Source organism: Notothenia coriiceps, unplaced genomic scaffold (genome assembly GCF_000735185.1).
Source record: "Notothenia coriiceps isolate Sejong01 unplaced genomic scaffold, NC01 NC01_scaffold00018021, whole genome shotgun sequence".
NCBI classification, from domain to species: Eukaryota; Metazoa; Chordata; class Actinopteri; order Perciformes; family Nototheniidae; genus Notothenia; species Notothenia coriiceps.
The window spans coordinates 133,600-155,428 of record NW_011350722.1 but is presented as its reverse complement, the minus strand read 5'-3'; the positions used below and the strand labels follow the sequence as shown (position 1 = coordinate 155,428).

The 21,829-nt window shown below is 41.3% G+C and overlaps 3 protein-coding genes across 4 annotated transcripts in view; 2 read left to right on the top strand and 1 right to left on the bottom strand.

Moving 5' to 3' along the window:
- spty2d1 (SPT2 chromatin protein domain containing 1) overlaps positions 1 to 2,062 on the top strand; it is a 20,006-nt gene extending 17,944 nt beyond the window's left edge. The window contains exons 2-4 of the mRNA XM_010777334.1: positions 897 to 1,053; positions 1,146 to 1,226; positions 1,328 to 2,062. Coding sequence (XP_010775636.1) covers positions 897 to 1,053; positions 1,146 to 1,226; positions 1,328 to 1,418 — 329 coding nt within the window. The 3' untranslated portion in view covers positions 1,419 to 2,062. The remainder of the gene's footprint in view (positions 1 to 896; positions 1,054 to 1,145; positions 1,227 to 1,327) is intronic.
- Positions 2,063 to 2,531: 469 nt separating this feature from the next.
- Positions 2,532 to 9,194, top strand: uevld (UEV and lactate/malate dehyrogenase domains). The gene is made up of 12 exons (XM_010777335.1): positions 2,532 to 2,722; positions 3,472 to 3,556; positions 3,658 to 3,723; positions 3,824 to 3,987; positions 4,415 to 4,556; positions 4,633 to 4,724; positions 4,814 to 4,919; positions 5,666 to 5,836; positions 5,932 to 6,096; positions 6,325 to 6,412; positions 6,586 to 6,709; positions 6,870 to 9,194. The coding sequence occupies exons 1-12, from the start codon at positions 2,681 to 2,683 to the stop codon at positions 7,032 to 7,034; spliced, it is 1,410 nt and encodes a 469-aa protein (XP_010775637.1). The 5' UTR covers positions 2,532 to 2,680; the 3' UTR covers positions 7,035 to 9,194.
- The window catches only part of LOC104950778 (USP6 N-terminal-like protein), a 24,589-nt gene continuing 11,316 nt past the window's right edge, over positions 8,557 to 21,829 (bottom strand). For both annotated transcript variants that reach the window (XM_010777337.1, XM_010777336.1), the window contains exons 2-14: positions 17,866 to 17,939; positions 17,442 to 17,527; positions 17,202 to 17,241; positions 17,009 to 17,089; positions 16,584 to 16,691; positions 16,369 to 16,478; positions 14,800 to 14,848; positions 13,254 to 13,374; positions 12,289 to 12,383; positions 12,000 to 12,065; positions 11,742 to 11,841; positions 10,906 to 11,058; positions 8,557 to 10,802 (exon numbers count right to left, since the gene is read on the bottom strand). In XM_010777337.1, coding sequence (XP_010775639.1) covers positions 9,418 to 10,802; positions 10,906 to 11,058; positions 11,742 to 11,841; positions 12,000 to 12,065; positions 12,289 to 12,383; positions 13,254 to 13,374; positions 14,800 to 14,848; positions 16,369 to 16,478; positions 16,584 to 16,691; positions 17,009 to 17,089; positions 17,202 to 17,241; positions 17,442 to 17,527; positions 17,866 to 17,931 — 2,460 coding nt within the window. In that variant the 5' untranslated portion in view covers positions 17,932 to 17,939 and the 3' untranslated portion in view covers positions 8,557 to 9,417. The remainder of the gene's footprint in view (positions 10,803 to 10,905; positions 11,059 to 11,741; positions 11,842 to 11,999; positions 12,066 to 12,288; positions 12,384 to 13,253; positions 13,375 to 14,799; positions 14,849 to 16,368; positions 16,479 to 16,583; positions 16,692 to 17,008; positions 17,090 to 17,201; positions 17,242 to 17,441; positions 17,528 to 17,865; positions 17,940 to 21,829) is intronic.

Sequence of the window (21,829 nt, the reverse complement as noted above, 5' to 3'; positions counted from 1 at the left end):
AGTCCCGCTGTGAACCCACAAATGTTGAGGACCCCAAAGTGTGATGATAGAAATGTACAGTACGGGTCCCCAGCACATACTGTATGTGCCAGATCTGCCCCAGTTTGTGACTCTCCAACCTCAGATCCAGTGCCTGGATACGGTTCCAGGTACCTGCTGTGCGGACTGAGGCTGGAAAAAGGAGTCTTTTTCATTATGGTCCTTGGTCTTGGAATGACCTTCAATCAAGCCTTAAACTGACAGCACTTGTCCCTATAGTTTTAAATTGAAGTTTTCTGAGGTCCTTACTACCAGCTGCTCTTGCAGTAATAAGTAGTGTACCTTTCTTACTGTCCCAAATGTGCAAAATGTAATGACTGCTTTTCGTTTAGTTTTTTTTGTTTACTTAGTTGTGTTCTATGTATTTTATATGTCTGTGTTATGTGTAAACATGTGTAACGTTGCTGCCTTCTTGGTCAGGTCAGCATTGTAAATGAGATTTTATCTCAATGCTTTTTATCTGGTTGAATAAAGGTTGAATACAAATAAATTACAAACAACGTCTGACATTTTGCAGCCTGAAGTACGGCGGTCATTTTGACAGGGCCAGGGGTTTGTTTGCCAAACTGAATGAAGTGTGTCAGCAACAATCAGCAGCCTTTGTTGTTATTCCGGGGTCACAGAGCAGCTATCTTTCCAACATAGATAAACAAAATCTCATTTCAATGTCCTCAACCTTGTACCATAATATTGACTTTTGTAACCTTCGTTATAATCCAATCACAAGCTGGGTAGTTTAGGCATTTCCTCCCTCCCGAGCATGGCCAAATCTCCCCTTCATACAGTATGTGGATTTTCACGTTCAGCAACTGTCCAAGTGCCAATATTGAAAGTTATTTTCTGTATGTTTTCTCCAGTCCCAAGGTTACCGCCAATCACCTCTGCATACAAGAGGAAATACGAGGATGACGAGGACGAGTATGACTCAGAAATGGAGGATTTTATTGACGAGGGAGAAGACGAACAAGACATTTCCAGGCATATTAGGGAAATCTTTGGATATGATAAAAACAAGTAAGTGTTGACTTAATATACACAGTTTACAAGTACTTTCCATGTATAGTAAGTTCTTTATGACATCACTTCTTTGCTTTTTACCTCATCAGATACAAGGCGGACGAGAGTGACTATGCACTTAAATTCATGGAAAGCAGCTGGAAAGATATGCAGAAAGAGGAGGCCAGGACGTAAGACGAAAATAAAACTCCCAGTCCTCAAATATACAGATGTAGTATTTACCATCTTTTATATAATGTGATTTTTCTTCTGTGTCCCTCTGCTACTTTAGCCTGCGAATGGCCGTGAAGGAAGATCAGGAGGAGGAGGAAAGAGAACTACAAGAGCTGAAAAGGCAAACTGCCAAGAGGAAAAAAAACTGAAGCCCCTATTTTCGTTGAGATTAATGAAAAACTAAAAAGCTGTGTCCCATGAGGTCTGCCATGAGGCCCAGTGACTGTGCCCACCTCGGCCTCTGTGGGACAAAAACTGTGGAACGACACGTGACATTGGCCCAGAGAAAAAGAGAAGACTGTTAGTCAAAGACAACATATGCACAAATCATTCAGGCAGTACCCTGTGACAAAGATCTCATATTTTCCCTGTTTTATTATTTATTACCCCCACTGAGTGACGGGTTTACACGGTCAACAGTCTCACATTTCTTAAAAGGAACTGAGAACTATAAATATGGAAGAGTGATATTTTGCAGACAAACAATGACATACAGGTGTTGATAAAATGCTATTTTCAGCAGAAATTGTTGCATATTTTTCCAAAACAAATGATTGTAAAGTAATTACAATATGCAGAAACACACTTTACCACTTGATGTGTTGTTTGTTTCTCTTTTAAAGGGAGTTTAGAGAAATTATTGCTTAAAGGGTTTTATTTAAATGTCTAGCTTTATGTTAACGTTTTCTCGACAATCCTAGTAATATATACAGAACTTGGGTACCACTACAAGTGTCATTTATAGAAAATGGTATGATTTTAGGTTAAAGCAATGAAATATTATTTTGCCATTTATTGTGTGGAAATTTGTTTTTTTAATATATGAAATGTGTTAAATGAAATGTCCTATTTTTTTTTTTAGTTTAAAGATTATTATATTCTTTCTGGAGGTTTCAATGGAAATGGTTCAATCCTTTTTCGAAGGCTAAGACCTGAGAGTAGAGAAAGCAGCTCTAGGAGAAAAGGTTTACATTAGGAACTGATTTAGAATAATATTTACAATTTCAGTTTGAATAAAGAAACCGCTTAAAGAATACTGACATTAATCAGATATTCAAGAGTGCTCTGATTTTCATTTAGATTCATGTATAACAACTAATAAGTAGTTTAAAAAAAGTGAGGGTTCAGATCTTTTAAAAATGTGTGCAATATTCCATAACCAAAGAATAGCTGCCTTGAAAAATAGCAAATAGGGTATATTTTATTCAAAATGTTTAAATATGCAAGTGCCTTTCCTTCCCTTTTAATCGCCATTCATGACGCACAGAGTGGGCGGGACCTGTCGTCTCGCTTGGATACTGCTCAAAGTTTGCGGAAGTTTAGTTTTTACAGCTAACGTGCAAAGTGGAAGTTCCCCGTCAGGAGGCTAAAATCAGAGAAACACGTGATTGTTTTTGTTGTACTTCAATAGATGGACCTCCGTTCAGAGAAAATACAGCGGATACTCTCCAAGGTTAGTTGTTTACCAGTGAACCAGCTTTGAAAAGTGTTTTGTAAGTAGAATGTTTACCGACCAGTGCCGGTTAGCATAGCAGGCCAGTCCCTCAAAACTGCTGTCAGCCTTCTCCAACTGGCTGAACCAGCTCTGTAACTTACCAAAGCCTGAAGAGACGATACCGGAATATGGCACAATGTGAGACGAATACGAACTTCTAGTTAACATTTTTCATAACAAATCCAGTGTTGAGCAGTCATGATGAATATAAAACCACAGCCCTGACACGCAGTGCTTCATAAAGTCAGAGGAAGTTACAGAATTGTCAAAAGGATGTCTATTGAAGGCTAATTCTTACCCAGTGTCTTCCTATCTCTTTATAAACTGCTATTATAAATTAGGTCAAAAACTAAACACTTGAATGTGTTTATAACAAGCAACATACAAATGAATGATCCATTAGCCCTTCAACTGTGTTTTTAACATTATTGACAGTACATTGACATTTCTTCATTCTGATGTTAAAATAAAATTAGAAAAATGAAAAAACAGCATATTGACAACGATAACAAAAATAAATAGGCTTACTGTAGGTTATTCCTCGTCCCCTGTTCATAATTACAAACATGTTAACATCCCATCAGTTATAACTAAGGATATTTAATTAATATACACACTTAGTCATTCATTAATTCACTCACTCTATACATGCAAGCCTTCATCAAAACACAACAAATAAGCCTCTTTTTTTTACTCCCGTATTTTAGTACAAATTCCACGATGTTGCTGTTGAGCAGCTGCAGAAGATTTATCGAATCTACCCTGAGATGATGCCATCCACAGGGACATACAGTATGTTTTTTGTCACTATATTCATCTATTTGTAGCCCTCTACAACACACATCAAATATGTTGGTTGCTGATACTGTGTGTGCCCCTTTTGTCAATTCCAGCATTCAGTGACAACACCCAAAAAGATCTCCTGAAATTAATTGGCAACGTCCCTGTGAATTATGGCGGTAAGACTGACCTATAAGAGCCAAACGACTCAGTTAGGGAAAACGGTTACGTATCATGAAGTCATTATTTTTGTACTGATGTCAGCGTCTCTATTTTAAGGCCGCTCCTACAACATTCCCATTCAACTGTGGTTGATGGACTCCTTCCCCTTCACCCCTCCCATATGCCTCCTGAGACCCACCTCCAACATGGTCATCAGAGAGGGCAAACATGTCGACAAGGAGGGGCGGCTCCACCTGCCCGGCCTGCACAACTGGGATTATGTAAGATTTAATACTTTCTTGGTGAAGTTTGAAATTGCATTCAAGATTCAAAGCTTTTATTGTCATATGCACATAAGCTACAGTGTAGAAATGACAATGAAATTCTCCTGACCCGAGCTCCTCCAACGATGCAACATATATAATAAAATACAAATAAAAAATAGTGCAAGAAGTCTATATACATGTAAATAGATTATGATATGTACAAGAATGGAATATGAAATTAAATAATGTACATTATGAAGAAATTAAATACGGTTTATTGTGGTGATAACTATTTCTATAAATAAGTAGATTGCAAGATGACAAACAGATGAATGTTTATCGAGGCACTTAACAGAGCTCAGGTGTTTAGCAGTCTTATGGCCTGTGGGATAAAACTGACTTTTTCATCACTCTTGCTGTTTGTTTTATTTCTCTGTAACAGCCCAAGTCCACCGTGTTAGTTCTTCTGACTGAGATGATTTCCAAGTTTGAGGAGGACCCTCCCCTATCCTCAAGGACGACAGTAGACAGTAAAGACCCCCATGAGCTCCTGGCATTTGTTTCTAATCTCCAGATCAATGATGGTACTTCATTTGACATGCAGCATATAAAACAAACCAGATGATTGTGAACTTTTAGCCTAACTTGTGTCTATTTCAGGTGGGAGAACACATGATCAACAGAATATCAAAGTGTCTGTTATCGGGGGAGGAGATTTAGGAATGTCATCGGTGATGAGCATTTTATCAAAGGTATATGTCAGTAAGGTTACCATGTTACCAAAGTCACAACCTCAAATTTAAATGCTGACACATTTGTTCTTATTCTAATTTTCCCCCAGTGTAAAGTTGACAAACTTGTTTTCATTGACGTCGCTGAGAGCTCCACAAAGGGCGGCAGCACAGATCTAGAGATGTTCAGTTTGCCGAAGGTGGAGGTATCCAAAGGTACGTCACTTTCTGCACTGTCACACTCTAATGTTCAAAGTGCTTTTTGGCTGAGTCATCACTGATGCCAGGTTGTTTCAAAGGTGACGTTTGCTTAGGAAAGCTATCCCTGATGACTTGCCTCTGACACAGTCACTGAACCCCGACTTCCATTACCTTAGACCTTTCAGAGCGATAACAGAAAACAATGTATCCATTTGTGATTACTTGAGAGACTTTGCCTTTCAGTTTTAGCTATTTATCTCAAGGTTTGCTGATAGATGTGTGCATGGGTTGACTAATAATACAATTTAAAAATGTTCTTTGGCAGTAATGCTACACACAGCTGCAATTAACTAAAACCATAAGCAGCAAACAAGGCAGTGCAGAGGTGCACCAAAGACAGTAACACGTATATGTTTAATATTGCACATGCCTTGCAAGATTCAACATATAAATGCATAATAATTATACAAATGAAGAGAGCAATCAAAGACAAAACATATTGCAATATTTCCTCCTTGGCTACATCAGTAGTGATAAAGACATTGGAGGAAAGGATGCTTGAAGCTGTCATTTTAGCATTTGTTAGCTTTGTAAGTTATACTAAAATGTAATAATTAGTATTCAGAATAATACAGAAGGTGTAATGATTGTTACTGGACTGTGGGAACCATACACCATCATCTCAGATCCCACAGTTTAAAAGAAAGGAAAGTTGAGTCTCTTAGCCGACCTATCACACACTGATGACGCTCCTTTTTCAGATTTGTCAGCCTCTGCGGGCTCCAGGGTCGTCGTGGTGACCGCGAACTCATGGAGCAGCGAGCAGTCGTATACGAGCGTGGTCCAGAATAATGTGGACATGTACAGAGGGATCATTCCAACTGTAGCACAGCTCAGCCCCAACGCAGTAATGCTCATCGCCTCACAGCCAGGTGAGTGTCAGAGAAAACGTCCTTCTTAAAGGAGTAAACCACCCGGTATATATATATATATTTTCACCTCTGTTTTCTTTTTCGTCCAATTCCAGTGGACATCATGTCCCATGTTGCCTGGAGACAGAGTTGCCTGCCTCCGACACATGTGATCGGAGCAGGGTGTAACCTGGACTCAGAGCGTCTCAGTCACATCCTGGACATTAACCTGAACACCCACAAACCAGCCTGGGTCATAGGAGAACTTTCAGACAACAAAGGTGAGCCAGAAAGGAGACATTTCTCCCATTCTTGATATTTGTTTTATGTCCTATATATATTCATGTTGCACTGTTGCAGGAGCCTCTGACTTAATTTTTCATTGCCATGTCTACACTGTAGCTAATTTGCACATGATAATAAAGCCTTGAACTTTAAACTTGAATGTGTGTAAGGGCCCTTTTAATAATCGGAGCACATGAACAATCTTGTCAATGTTTGTCTTGCAGTTGCCGTGATGAGTAAAACTGGGCATAGCTCCAATGTGCAGCCGGAGATTGCAGCAGGATCCAGCTCAACCAAACCACTGTTAGACAGGTACTGGCATGAATGAACATGACCTTGAGTAAAGTAGTTACAATCTATAGATGACTCAATGTAGTGTCACAGTTAAAGGAGGTTCTATGGATGTAGAGAATAAGAAGGGATTCAAAGTGGTTGCGATTCTCCTGGATTTTTTTTTAAAAGTACAATTTCTTCCTGGCTTTTAGAGCGTTTGAGATGATGAAGAGTCGCGGTCAGCGCTCATGGTCTGTCGGTCTGTCCATCGCTGACATCACTAACAGTATCCTGACAAATAAAATGAAGACACACTCTGTCTCCACGCTGGCTCAGGTAAAACACTGTGCATTCCCTATAAAAGCAAAAGCATCATTCTTATTCCATGTGTTCTCTGTTTTACTACATTTAGTTGGTAGTCAAACTTGACACAGTATCAGCATTAAATTAAATGTGCCTTTTGATGTGTTGATTGAAATCTGATTGTTTGCTTTAGGGCTGGGGTGGAATAGGTGCAGAGGTGTTTCTCAGCTTGCCGTGCATCATGGGAACAAACGGTTCCATGCGCCTGGCCGGGGTGTCTCTGGGACAGGAGGAAGACTCCAAACTGAGGGAAAGTGTCACCTCGCTTTCTAACCTCATCAGCCAGCTGAGGATATGAAGGATGTGACCCGAGTCCCAGTTTGGGAGACGGCTAACTATTACTAGGATTTTGAAGTTAATGACAAAACTGCTAAAATATGTATATGTCATAATGTCTGTGTATTTAAGGTGGGTTAATATCAATGTACAGATTTTGTATTTAAATTCACTCCAGAGGTTACTCATGTCTCAGAGTTTGCAATAACACTCCAAATGAATGCACTTTTATATCTTTGGAAAGCCATGACATTCTATGTAAAAGCATTAAAAGTAGAGTGATGCTTCTAGTTTTTAACAACTATATGTTTGTTGAATTTGGTGGCTTATTTACCAAAGATTTGGAGATTATGCTTATTTTTGTTCTCACCCATTAATTAAATAATTACTTTGAAAATCAGGGTGTCGGCAGATCAAATGTTTATTACACTGCAGCTCATATTTTAATATACTTATTAGCAGTCTTTTTGCTCTTTCTGTATTTAATGCAATAAGATCAAGTGATGTTATATTTAAATCTTTGTTCTGTTTCCTTTGTGTGAAACACTTTGAATCTAAAACATGTACAGGAAGACTACACAATTTTTCTGGGTGTGCAATAAATGTCTTAAACCAGATGTGTATTTTCTGTAGAGGAAGAGAAGACAGACAGACAACTAAGGTTTATCTCTTTATAAAACTCAAATAAGAAGTTGCATAAATGTACATAAACTTTGGTCTGAGCCCTAACTGATGTTAACCAGGTCTATAAAAGGAGCAGTGATGATGCAAATGGTGGTCAGGTCACATGACTAAAGAAGCCTGAGAAACGTAGAAGCGAGACCAAAGCTAATGAACAAACCATAACACATCTGGTAACATCACAAGATGGAAATGATTTTTTAGCAGTAACATGGAACTCCATTAGAAATCAACGTAATACTTACAGAGGATTACGAAACCTTTTGGTGAAGACAAAGGTCAGTGCAAAAAATACAACAGACGTTTAGACAGAATATAATGTAATATATAATTGCATGAAACTATATAAACATTTTTGATATTAGGTCCTTGTAAAGTATGATATGGCTCAACTTCCATTCCTCAATCACTTTTTCTTCTCAAAACAAATGGACACCAGTTTCTACATATATGGCTCTAAAATGTGGCTATGCATATGAAAGAAATCAGCTTTCGTTTGTTACTTTCCCTTGACAGAATAGAACAGTAACATGGACTCTGTCCTTTTATTCTTAAGTCTAGCTTACTATGTGCACATTCATAAATAAACATTATAGGTCGCATTTTATGTCAGAATTATTTTTCGTAAAAGCCTCCTGTCACTAGCAAGGACTTCATTTTAAAGCTTGAAGTCAGTTACTGTAACACTTCCAACCACTAGATGGAGCTACTCTTAATACATATTGTGATATGGATTTTTACTGTGGCTGTTTGTGCTGATAATATGTCGCATTCATAATATCCTTCCTTTAAGTCTGATATTTCCCTTTTCTTTAGCTTTGATGCATGTGTGTAAATTCACATGGAACAGTACATTGTTGCTGTGAAATCAGACAAACAGAAATAGCACTGAAACCACTTCTTTAAATTGGTCATCCTACTGGGTCGATTTTAGAATTTAAAAAAGCAGCGAAGAACCCACTGCATCCTGTATGGGGAAAAAAATGTTTCATGAGAATTGAACTACCTTCTGTATTTACACCAGTGACTTATTGCACCTCCTATTTCCTGTTGCTGGTGGTTACAACTTTATCTGAAGCTTAACTTAGATGCAAGAAGTCCTTTATTATCAAGTATTGATCTCAAGCTATACAGAAACTGGTATATTAATAATTGTTAATTTCAGTTGTGAGCCTGCTCACAGTTGACCAACAAACACAGTATAAATGTATAGGCTTTGGGTGCTTCAGCAAAGATGAGCTTACTCTGCAGCCTCAAAAGCCCTTGTGTTGATCTGCAGTCAGGTTAAGACACTTCTGTTGGAACAAAATGAAACTAACTGCAGATGAAGCACCGGTTGTAATTCAAAGCTGGTATTACAGTAGTTCCCCTTATATCTGTGTACATTTCTTATAATCACCCATCATATTAAAGACTGAATCTGGTCTCACACACTAACAAGCAGGCGAGATAATACACTCACTTTTTGTGCAGCAAACAGTAACACGGACAGCAGTTTTAAATAGAAGTTTGACACTTAAAAAAAGTTACCTGCCCTTACAAAAAAAGGTGACGGTATTACATAAATCTGTACAAATCGATGAAAAAAGTCCTTTCAAACAAACACACACAAATCTTTGACACACTGAATAGCTACTGGCCTTTTAACCGCTTTGAAAACGAATCAAGCATTGACAGGAAGTCTGAATAGTATTGGCATACATCAGAAACACTTGAATGAGACTTCAAAAGGTCACTGATTTGGGCAGTGGCTGTCCACCTGGAGGCATCCTGCAAAAGTCTGGGCTGGATCGGACCAGGGCCCCCCCCACGGAGGACTGTCCTGAGGGCCTGGGGTGGCCTGGTGGGGACCCCGTGTACAACAGTGGTGCTGGGAAAGCAGAATGGTCCCTGGGGCCCCGAGAGAAAGGCTTAGAGTAACTAGGTGAGGCGGCTCTGGGTGAGGCTCTGGGCGAGGCGACTCTCTGTGTGTCCGAGCAGCTGGCAGCGCCACACTCGAAAGAAGTGAGCCGGTCAGCAAAACTGGCGGGAGGAGGGGGAATGATGGAGTCTTCCACCCAGCTGTCCTCCCCCTCGTACTCTGGCTCCTGAGGCAGACTGGGGAGGGCGCACAGCGGGGGAGGTCCGAGAGAAGGTGAGGGAGGGATTGAGGGAGGGATGAACGCAGGAGGTGGAGTGTAGAGAGTGGGGTCATAGTCTCTGTCTGTGGTGTGGGGGGGGATGCCGTGAGTTTCCTCAGGCGTGGAGCCCAGCAGCCTCTCCAGGCAGCGCTCGTCCTCCTCGGCCTCCGATAGGTTGTCGTACTGCGAGGTGTTGGAGGGCCGTCTGTCGCCCGCTGGCACCGGGACGTAGAGAGAGACGGGGAACTTGGTCGGCTTTGGGGGAGGTCTGGGGGAGGAAGTGGAGGATGTGGTGAGGGCACGGGGAGGGGTAGGCTTCGAGGGAGGGGGTTTTCTCTGTGTGAGGTCAAGAGACGTGGGTGGCTTCAGGCATGGTTTTGGCTTTGTTCGGGTGACCAGTGGTGGGGCTGAGCGGGGGGAAGGAGGGTGCCACGGGGTCTCTGAGACAGCCGGGCAGGGAGATGCGCCGTCAACCGGCTCGGTGTAGAAGAAAGGTGGAGGCGGCAGATCTGGGAGGTCCATGATCTCTGCGTCAGTCTGCACAGCTTCAAAGGCAGGAGGCTCATAGGGCGGGGGCCAATCAACGGGCTCCTCCTGGGTCTGGGGGTCTCCAGGCTGGCTCTGAAGAACATTTTCGGTGTGTCTTACCTCAGGAAGCGTCCCCTTCCCCTCTCGGTCCGGCCCGGCCTCAGCACAGGGTTTCTCTGCTTTTGGAGGTAGCGGAGGTTTCCTGCAAGGCCTTATCGGAGAAGGTGTTCGTTGTGTGTGGACTACAACGGGGTCAGGGGAAGCCAGAGGAGGGGTTCTCATGTCTGCAGGAGACGGGGTCTGCTGGCGGGTGATGCTGTCCATCTGAGGGCCCTCTGTGGTGGGGGGAATGTGAGGCTGCAGGTTTACTTTGACCTCCAGAGGAGAGTCAGGCTGCTTAGGCAGGAGGGCGACCGGTCTCTCCTGACCCAGAGGTTTCTTTGGCACCTCCTCTGATTTGGCTAAAATAAGAAAATAATGAAATAAATCAACAAAGGTGAAAATAAATATACCTTATATTTTAGACAGCTTTACATGGAGAGGGAATAAGAATAAAAACTGCACCTGGAGGAGGTTGGTCCAGCTTTTTACTGCGAAGTTCCGACATAGAAGCCTGAAGCTGTTCAACCACAACATCATCATGCAGGAAGAACGAAACCTCCAGCTGCTCCTGGATGAATTCCCTCAGGTCCTCCATCGGAAGCTTCTGCAGGCGCTCTGATTGGTCACACACACACACAATACAGTCAGAAAAAAAGGTGACTATTCTTTTTGTCGCTGCCTTTTATAAAACCAAAGAACTATTCATATCTTACACTGTAGTTTGTTATTCTTGTATTCTAGTTCAGCTTGTATCATGTTGTCTTCTCATGGCTTGTTAATGACTTCTTAAACATATTTTTCTATACATGTTGTTATGTTTTTCTTTTGCACTATTTGCTATGTCTAAATGCTTTTAATGTTTTCTTGTAAAGCACTTTAAATTGCCTGGTTATTGAAATTCGCTTTATAAATCGACTTGCCTTTCTAATCAATGAGGTCACTAGTGAACCTATGTGATGAGCATAAATGATGTTGAATACACCGCTTCAACCCAGTCTTAACTTTAAGACACCAAGTCAAGAAGTGCCACATCAAAAGAGCTGCTTTGCAGGAATACAACTGTGCTGAGGCTAAGCTTGTGCAGGCGTCCAATGAAAAGGCAGCTTTCCGTTCTTCTCCACAGCAACCGGCCACTTGCATTATGTAAGCCATCCAGTTAGGAGGCAGCCAAGCGCGAGGCAGCGTGCGGCGCTACGCTCACTGGTATAGCAACAGCAGCTGGGGCTGTATCTGGGCATAAAACTGGTTTGATGCGTTCAACGCTGCACGGGAGATATTGTTATTTTCTTCTTACTCACTCTTGTGTAACTTGAGGGTTGTGTAAGCCATGGCGCTTAGCGTCTTCTCTCCCTCCAGTATGTAGATGTCCCATAAACGCAGGGTGAGGGTGAACGGGGTCTGTTATGTAAGACACGCAGCAGCAGATTAAAAAAATAAAGCACGAAAAAAACCACAGATGGGATGCACAATGAAATTCTGATGAATGATTAAAATGCAGAATATGTCTGGTACAAACAGGGAAGAGCATTTAAGGAGGATTTGAGTCAAATACTCACCCTGTCAATGAAGCACTGCAGAAACCATTTGGTGGTGTAAATCCCTGATGTCATCTGCTCCTTGTCCTGTTTGGGAGAATTAATGAGGAATATGGGAGCTCACGCCTCATAAACTGTCCTGGGTCATAAATCTAACTCTTGCACTTGCACTAACATTCTGAACATGTGGCCTTCTGCAACGTAGATTCATCAAATAATGAGAAATTAAGCATACTAATCGACCGCAGACCTTCTGAGCAATATATCAGCTCCTTGTTTCTCCTGCATGGTCAGACGTATTTTAACTTACCAGGTGTTTCTTCAGCTTCGGGAGCATTTTGGAGAGGATCAGCTCATGGTGGGCCTGGAAACGGTGCAGCTTAGGAAATCCCGGGATAAAAAACCCTAGCAAGGCGAGAAAAACACACATCAGCAGGCCATACTGGTGCATGGGAATAGTAGATTCATGATATTTACTATTTTCCCCTCTTTCAAAGATTGCTGAAGGGCACTGAGAAAGCGTGACAAAATTATTTAGGTCCTTTGATTATTTGGAACATTTGGTTAATTTTCTTTGACTCACATTAAGCTTTGGTTTATGGGAATTTGGTAAACCATTCCTAGAAGCCTAATATTTAGCAATATTATATGAAAATGTGTGGAGAGTTTACAATATCATCTCTAGAATTAATTAATTAATTAATTGAGAAGCTTATATAAAAAAGGGGAACTTTCATTTTTTTCAGCTCTAAAACGTAATATTTCACTCCTTTTAAAACGACTGTTTTCAATACACTGTTGAGTTCACACTTACTAATGTTATGCGCACATAGAGATGAGTGTACATGTTAACAAATCTGAGTATGGATTGAGTTACAGTTTCAAAACGGACACACACTTTTGTCCTTATCAATAGGTGTTGTGTTGTCGCTGCTATGGACAGTCTTGCACTGATGTACATTCTCAAAAGGTATAGAAGTGACTGTTCTTTTGTATATATTGATTGCTGTGCTTTCATTTAGGTCTTAATGTGTTCCTATGTATAAATGTGTCTTTTGATTGTGGATATATAGGTATTTACATATTTGCATACATATTTTTAAATATATTTGTATTGCATTAGGGATTGTGGGAAACGGTATTTCGATCTCTCTGTCTGTACACACAAACTGAAAGATTGACAATAAAGTTGACTTTGACTTATGTTAGTTGATATGTCTCAACATTAATCAGCCCTGTTGTTTTCCTCCCTGTCCTCATTCCTCCCTCTCTCACCGTGCATGGCATGTTTGCTGTTGGTGAGGAGCTGCGACAGAGCCCAGAAGGCCTCTTCCTCATTCAGGTACATGAGCAAGATGGCAGCGATCTGACTCATCCCCTGGCAGTAGCTCACCTCCTGGGGGACACACAGCAGAGACAGGTTCAATTAAACAGAATGGGACAATTCATAATTTAATAGAGCCCACACACACACAGACACACACTGGCCGAGACATGAGAGCACCTGAATGTCTGATGCGGTCTGAAGCCAGACTGTGGATGTGTGTTAAAACCTTACGCGCTGCATCGACATTATAAACAATTTTACCGGAGGTTGTTCAAATATTTACTGTAGCTACACATTCAGTCATTTGGTGTCCTTAACTTGGCTTTCTGCCAATTTGACTCCACAATGATCCAATTATTTAAGCTAAACACATCACCCTTGGCAAGCACAGATACACAAAAGCAGACACACACTTGGTATTTGTCCATATTAAGGCAGATTGATGGTGCAGACAGAAAAGGACACTCCGGAGTATCCTTTCAAGGAAATACAGTAAATATAATCAGGGTAACATTCAGGTTAAACGACCACATTCTCCACATTCTTCACTATCATCACATAGGCAAAACGGCAAACATACTCCCCCCTCCCTCCCTTTTCTCTCTCGCTCTCTCCCACTGACCCAGATTCTTCTGAGCAGTGTGTGAGGAGGCAAAAAGAGAGCAGCACATGCCCATTTCCTCTGGCTCACCTCTATCGCACAGTGACAGACTCCAGAGCTGAATCAGAAAAAACATGACTGTGTTCGTGTGATGGGAGTAATGTGCTGTCTTTGAATGGTAATACCAAACGGAAGCAATCTGTGCTTACACGCAAATGAATATATAAAGATTAATCCACAAGCATATGCTGAGATACAGATACATGCATGATGGTACTATATTTCAGTAAATACTTGTTGACACGGAACATCCCTACTTAGTTATAAAAGCCAGATTTCTGCCTTCAGAGTCAAACTCTGGCTTTGGGTGGAGAAAGTAAAGGGGCCATAATCATCATTATGTCTAACCTCAGTATGCGCATATGCATTTTAAATGCAATATTATAAAGCAAAAGACTGGTAAGATTAGATATAAATGGTGTCAATTAAAACAATGGATGAAACTGCCTGGTTAAGACAAATAAGTACTTGAGGTGGAAAAAAACGTGTCATTTTTGTGTTGACGAAGTATTTTAAATCAACAAAACCGTTTTATTTTATTTCCTCAACTGTTAAACGACACATAATAAAAGAGGAACTGGGTCTCACGATGTGACTGCTGACTATTGGTTTGCTGGTGGTCTGACTGTCACACTGTGTTGCTGAACATTCATGCAGCACCACACTCATAAATACAAAATCTCACCCAGGGCTCTAAACAAGAGAACAGATGGGTTTAGAGTACTTGGCCTGTTCTTCGCTGTATGGAAACACACTGTTGCTCCACTGACGTGCTGCGCGTATTATGTAACACACACCTTTCAATGCACACATCTACACACTAACACACTTACCGTGTTGTAGACAGAGTAAGCTGCTAGTACGTGAAACAGGGCCTGCTGCCTAGAGAGGGAACAGAGAAACCACCGGTTAAAATTAGGATGTGCAACAATCGAGCAAGCTGAAACAATGCTTGCAGTAAATTCCATGAAAACTCCCAGAGGCCGCATAACTGATGATTTCTCAACCACCTTATCCTCAAATTAACTCCATCCATCAGCACGGACAGACTTTGAACAGCTGCAAATATTTCTGGGGAGGCTAACCATTTTATCATTCTACTGTTTGCATAATCTGTGTGTATGTGTGTGTGTGTGTGTGTGTGTGTGTGTGTGTTTTAATGCAGGGTGTGTGTGCAAGGTCTTTGCCGAATATATTGTAGGTTTTAAGGGATCAACATAAAGCTACAATAACTTTCATCAAATCAGTTCTTTCAAAGCACCAAGGCAGCAACTATTGATTATTTCCAATATCAATTAATCTGAATATTAATTTCTATATTCATTGATAAATCATTTGGTCAATAAAATGTCAGAAAATTGTCAAAAACTCCACCCCAGTTTTTTTAAACGTCTTGTTTGTCTTTAGAAAACAAAGGTATTCTGCTTAATTTATTAAATATTTGAGATGCTTAAAAGCAGCATTTTCTGACATTTATGCATGATACATCTAACAAAAATCGGAATATTTGGTGATTACTTTTTCTCGATAAGTTGACTAATTGTTGCAGCTCTACAAAACAGCAGTGTCTATGTCCATAGGGTGGCGTGCTGCATGGCTGACTACATCTGGAGTCTCTACTGTTTCACACAGTGAACACAAGGCTGCTTCTGTGTGTGTGTGAATGTGTATCCGAGCGGAGAAGTGGCATTAACAAATACAAATGCAGAAGAGAGAGGATGTCTCCCCTCCAGGCCTCTATAGTAAATACATGACTTATAGACAGAGACAGGAAAAGCAGCTTTAAATAACTGTCAGTGTCTCTGTGTGAGTGAGACAGCTGTTGAACTGCAGGGAAGGAGTGGGCAGTGAGACAGGATGGAGCGGTGTTTTGGTCTGTTTGGACTCCATGGCTTTGAATTTGACGGGGAAACACGTTACAAAGAGGAGAGCACTGAGTCAGAGTTTACACCGACAAACCTTACAGATGTTCAAACTCACAGCTGTCTCACAACTGTGTTCGGAACATAATTTAAGTTATGTTCAAACTTTCTATTTCAAATGTTTGAGCTTTGTGGGCTTTGTCATTCTGTTCACATTTCTGTATAAATGCCATTTCCTGTGGGGTTTTGCACACTGACAGGAAGGCTAATAAAACACAGTGAGGAGGAAACCACCGCTTTGGTTTTGTGTGTGTGCCTGAGTGTGTGTGCCTGAGTGTGTGTGGGGCTGCCTCAAGTCAGAGGTCACACTCTGCTCAGTTAGCAAGGGCGAACCTGAATATGCAGAGTGACAAAGAAAATAAGAAGAAAAAAGGTTTGAAGACATTTGTTATGACGGTAACAAATTCAACAGGGTTTCTGAAATAAATAGGAATACAGGCCCTAGACGCATATTTCTGCTGAGCCAAGCTAGGAACTTACTTGACTCCAAAGCGGTCCATGAACATGATGTGGTTCCTGAACGTTCGGTTGACGTCCAAGTCGATCTGTTTGATTTCAGTGGAGAAGTTACGAGCCTGCAGCTTCATTCTCTGGAGAATAGATGGAGGAAAATGTTTTAGAGGCTAGATGTCAGAATGTATCCTAACATGGTACCCTATTTTGAGAGAAACTGTGATCCGTTTTAAGATTCCTACCTCGTATTTTCCAACATTTTCTTGTTTGACTTTCTCTACGTCCAAAAGCAAGGCCCAGGCCTGGCCTCTCAGCTGCAGAGGGATGCCTTTATATACACGCTTCACCAACTGAAACACATGTGACATATGAGCAGACATGAATGGGGTCTCTCTAAACATAAAGAGACAGTCTTCACCACAACAACTACAAGAGAGAGGCAGAGGGTCACTTATAAATGCTGGTTTATGGGATGTTAGCTCTTTTAAATGACAAGAAGTCATAACGGGCACTTATGCTTTAACTGTCTACGCTGTGGAGAAGGAAGAAGTTGAGGCTAAAAGGGGAATGGAAAACAGATTATTAAAAGATACATCAAGTCCTCGAAGCAGGAAAAAAAGGGCTAAATTGAGATGTTGGTTTTGTCCACCACTGGTGAGTAACTCACTTTTTCACTGTTCTTGTACTTCTCCCACTTCTTCGACATTTTGAGCCATTTCTCCACTCGCTCTATCTCCAGCTGCTTTTGCTGGGGAGAGGAAAGATAAACATTCATGTTATCCACTGTGTCAACCGATGTAAATATATTATATTGAAAGTCAAAATCTGGACTTTCTACGCATGTTTAAAATAGATAATACCTTCTCTTCAAGCGCACTGGGTGTTGGCAGCTCCTCCTCACTGGAGTAGAAAAAGCAGAACATGTATAAGTAATAGGCACACAGAGGATCATCTAAGTTTAGCACCAATATAAGACGTCATAATATGGTGAAGAAAAAAGGGGAAGAGGGAAAAAGACAATCTAGATACAAATGAAGGTATTCTGCTATAATTCAAACTGCCACAAGGAGCCTGTCAGAGCTTTAAGTCAGGTAACTTACTGCAGGAAGCCGAAGCGGTCAGTGACCTTGTAGATGCTGTAGTCAGCATCCTCCCAGGGGTCAATCTTGACCCCCTCCTGCCTGCCCTGAAACAGTCACAAACCATAACACCTATTAGAAAATATGTGCAAAACAAACATTTTAGAAAGTGACTTATGGTGGTGTGTTTGTGGGCTGCATTGTGATATAGATGAACAAGTACAATACATGTAATATGCTAGCTAAGGACAATGAACACTAAACAGATTCTAATGGTTCACTATAACATATTTCTAAAATGTGTCCCAGAGAAACGGCAGGGAAATGCTCTGCCGTTTAGTTTCCTCCAACTGAACCATTAACTTCAACTCTGTTATTTGTGTTCATCATACATGTTCTGAGTATTGTCAGAGTGAGGTGATGGTTTTCCTGTTCACACGCTTACCTTATCATATTTAGCGAGGATTTCAGCTCGTTCCTCTGCTATCAATGTGTCTATGTCTTTCTTCATGTCAAAAACTGGAAGAAAGCAGACAAAAATGGCTTTTAAAAAAAAAAGAAAAAAGAGCATAAACAATATTAATGCAGTGTTGTAGTCAAGTCACCAATTCACGAGTCCAAGTCACTCTCGAGTCACCACTCTTCGAGTCCGAGTCCAAGTCTGAGTCACCAAGGGAGAGTTGTAGTCAAGTCCGAGTCACCCAAGGAGTGTCCGAGTCATCATTACCTGTGTTCGAGTCCGAGTCCAAGTCCGAGTCACCTAAGAAGAGTCCAAGTCAAGTCAGAGTCACAAGTCTTCATGTATTAATCTTAGTGGATATATGTGTTGAAATGTAGATGCTCCTCTACATTGCTTTTATCATCTCATACTAATCTGTCTATTGAACTGCTGTGAAGCGAGTTTGGCTACAATTCTTGTGATAGGTGCTATACAAATATAAAGCTTATTACTAATATTAATATTATTATTGTAAATTACCTATAATATGTTTAACTATATTTAAAATGAGTTACCTTTTAGAGAAGTGATTATATTTGTATGTCAATATTTTCCGATGCTAAAGTTTTCGTTTTGCACTTTTATTTTGATNGACTCCTTTTTCCAGCCTCAGTCCGCACAGCAGGTACCTGGAACTGTATCCAGGCACTGTATCTGAGGTTGTAAGAGTCACAAACTGGACCAAAACTGGCACATATGTACAGTGGAAGCTTACCTAAAATGGCTTTATACATTAATAAAAAACTATGCTGCATCTTACGCATACTAAGTGACGACCATCCCTTTAGGCTATAGAGTTTGCAATGATGAGTCCTATAGGGTGCATTTGATATATATTTAAGCAATAGCTCACGACAGGCCGTGGTATATACTCATTATATCACAGCTATGGGGCGTGGTTCGGTGTCGGGCCGAACCACGCCCCTTAGCTGTGATATAATGAGCATATATCACGGCCTGAAGTGAGCTATTGCTTTTATAAAACGGTTACCAANTCACCTACTGGGCCCCGCTATTCTAGTCTAAAGATGTCTAGAGACACACCCCGCATCGTGCTGTATCTTTTCCAATGAGAAAGCAGAATGTGTGAAAGCATACAGCACGATGCGGGGTGTGTCTCTAGACATCTTTAGACTAGAATAGCGGGGCCCAGTAGGTGAACTCGCCTAGCAGGTGCACACGCCAGGATAGAGGACATCAGACTCCAGAGAAAACTTGCTCGAGTCCGAGTCCAAGTCGGAGAAGCGCGAGAATTTACGAGTTCAAGTTTCGCGTACAATCAGTGCGCGAATCCGAGTAGAGTCACGAGTCCCGAAAATCGGCACTCAAGTCCGAGTTTTGCTTGCCTATAGCAGAGAGGAAAGCTTCTGTTTGGACATGTTCTGACATAAAATAAAGGTTTAAGTTAACTTGATAAGTCCTTGAACATGACACATGAACACATGAACACATGACCCATTCGAGTTGAGGTCAGAGTGCAGCTCAACAAAAGGGCAGGGCTAAGCTGGAAGGAACACAGAACAGCCATCATTGTCATCACTTGGGATAATAAAAAGACTACTTATAGAACAGAAGAATACGTCTCACCATTATATCAGCTTAATATTATAAACTGTCTTACTTACTTATCCATCACCAAAACCCAAGAGGAACATTAACCAAACTGACAAATTGTACAAATAGTTTTTCTTCAAAAGTAGACTTATGCTGAAGTCTATAAGGAACACGCGTGTGAAGATAGAAGCCACAAGGCCATCAGCAACTTCCTGTTGGTGTGCCCATAGCTTCAGATGACAAAACGGTTTGCCATGATTAGACTATTTTTTGAGGCCAAATATTCTCAGTGTGACGTTAAATTAATGGTACACTGATATGTATACTGTATCTTAAAGAAAACATTGTCCCAACTCTCCATGGTAAATTTAAATCCAAAGAATGTGTCAGCTGAGGTCAGACTGAGAGTGGATCTGAACGGTTTGGACTGAACTGCTTAACCTCGGCAAAAATCTGTGCAGTGAAATGGTTCCAAGGAATCCTTCCAAACATTTGCTCTCCTCAACGTTGGACCAATAAACAATCCAGTGGTGTATTTTCAGACTCAGACAGGTTCATTTTTAACCTTGAACCACTGGAAAATGTATATAAAAGGGGGAAAGAACATATATATGACACAGAGGGACAGTCATGGGACTTCACGTTCCATAATATGTGTGTACATGTATGCAGGAAGTCATTCGCGTCTCTAACTGGCCGTTTCTCAATGTCGAGTAAACCTGCTGCAGAGCCACTATTTCAAGTATACTACGTCATCGAGTGGCGCAGAATGCTGGGCATTTAACATGCATTTAAACAGTCCTTCAGCGCCACTCGATGACGTAGTATACTTGACCTATACTTAGGTTTACTCGACATTGAGAAACGGCCTATATCTTTGCTCTGCTTGTTTGAACATGTCCTGCTGCATGTGGACATCGAATCTCCCCAAAAACCACTTCTGCAAACAAACAGCTGATCACATCGTCTGTGTGCTATTGTGTGGTGAGTGTTGGTTTCCCCAAACTCAACTATTATGCTTTTTTGAGTTTTCCCTTGTAAATGGTCAGCAAAGGTTAAAAGGCAGGTTCATAATTGTATGTAGTGTCTCTACTGTGACATGTCTCCATGCTTTAATGTCCAAAAAGCTCTTTATTTTATCATACTGCCTGTGCTGCAGCACCTCTTCTCACCCTCTGTCTGAAACCAGAGCCCAGTCTGCTCTGATTGTTCGCTGGCTGGCTCTGTTTTGATTGGTCAACTGCTTTGAGATGTCTCGCCCCTTAGCCTCTCTGTTGTTTTTTTTTGCCCTTAGAAGGTGTTGGGAAAGTCAGGCCCCCTTAGCACTATCACATACATTGCCGCTGGAGCCGTAGCCATTACAGGAGCAAGTGTTATTAGGGACTGTCATTTTATGTTGCTACAAGTAAACAAAGCTAGAATATCAAGCGAGCTTTCTAGCGGGGCGAGTGTGGGAAAGAAACTCCCTCCTGCCGGTGTGACTTTGCGTCTTTTAGCTTTCGCAGACCCATTTACGATGCGATACAAATCTGTTAGTAATAACACAGGAAGGAAAAACTCCAGCAAAGCGGATAAATAGCAGCCGACCTTTAGATTGCGTGTGGAGCCTTGCTTAATGCTGTGCAAAGTGTTTACAGCACACTAATCGTAAAGGTCACATTTCCTTTAGATAATCTTGATCAATAAACGTGCCCAATCAGCGTAACAGACAACCGGTCGAACTAGGTGCTATGTTAAAGGCTTACATTATCTTTTAAGTTGTTTACAGCCCTTCATTAAACTTACAATGCCCTCTCATCCAACGATATATTAAGCAATTGAGGGCCCTAGACTGCAGATCACTTGTGGTATCTTCCTACGAGTAACTTAACTAACTGGCGTTTTTACAGGCTCCTGCCTGTGCTAATGACGGTTTCAAAGCTTACAATTTGTTTGATTGCAGCTTTTCAACAATGTTTTCAGTAAAATGCTAAACAACGGCCCCGCCTGATAAATTATTCAGTTGCCACATTGAACTTCTGGAGCAGGGATTAACGCATGGATGTTATCAGGGATTTACAGTATTCATTAAGACCAATGTGTCAACATGTGAGCGCTTTGGTTTTTAATCAGAATGCTGTTTTTGTGCCGATGTTGTTGGATTACTGACAAATAATCAAGTGTGCTTGTGCTGCACATTATTCTTCCTGCTCTTTTTGCTGGGTTTTTTTACAAGCCGCTGCAAACGCTGAATTAATCCTGGTGTTGCTGAGCATATAGCTTAGGGTGCTGCAACTGTAAGGGAGCCGGGGCGGGCGGGGCGGGGGCGCAGCGTGGTCCTCTCCTTAATAAAGCCCAGGGGGGTGGCCCCTGAAAA

Bases quoted from the DNA above. Each gene is read 5' to 3' on its own strand.
- uevld (XM_010777335.1), top strand. From the start codon at position 2,681: ATGGACCTCCGTTCAGAGAAAATACAGCGGATACTCTCCAAG. The intron at 3,724-3,823 runs GTAAGACTGACC...CTCTATTTTAAG, and splicing joins CGTCCCTGTGAATTATGGCG to GCCGCTCCTACAACATTCCC. The intron at 6,413-6,585 runs GTACTGGCATGA...CCTGGCTTTTAG, and splicing joins ACCAAACCACTGTTAGACAG to AGCGTTTGAGATGATGAAGA.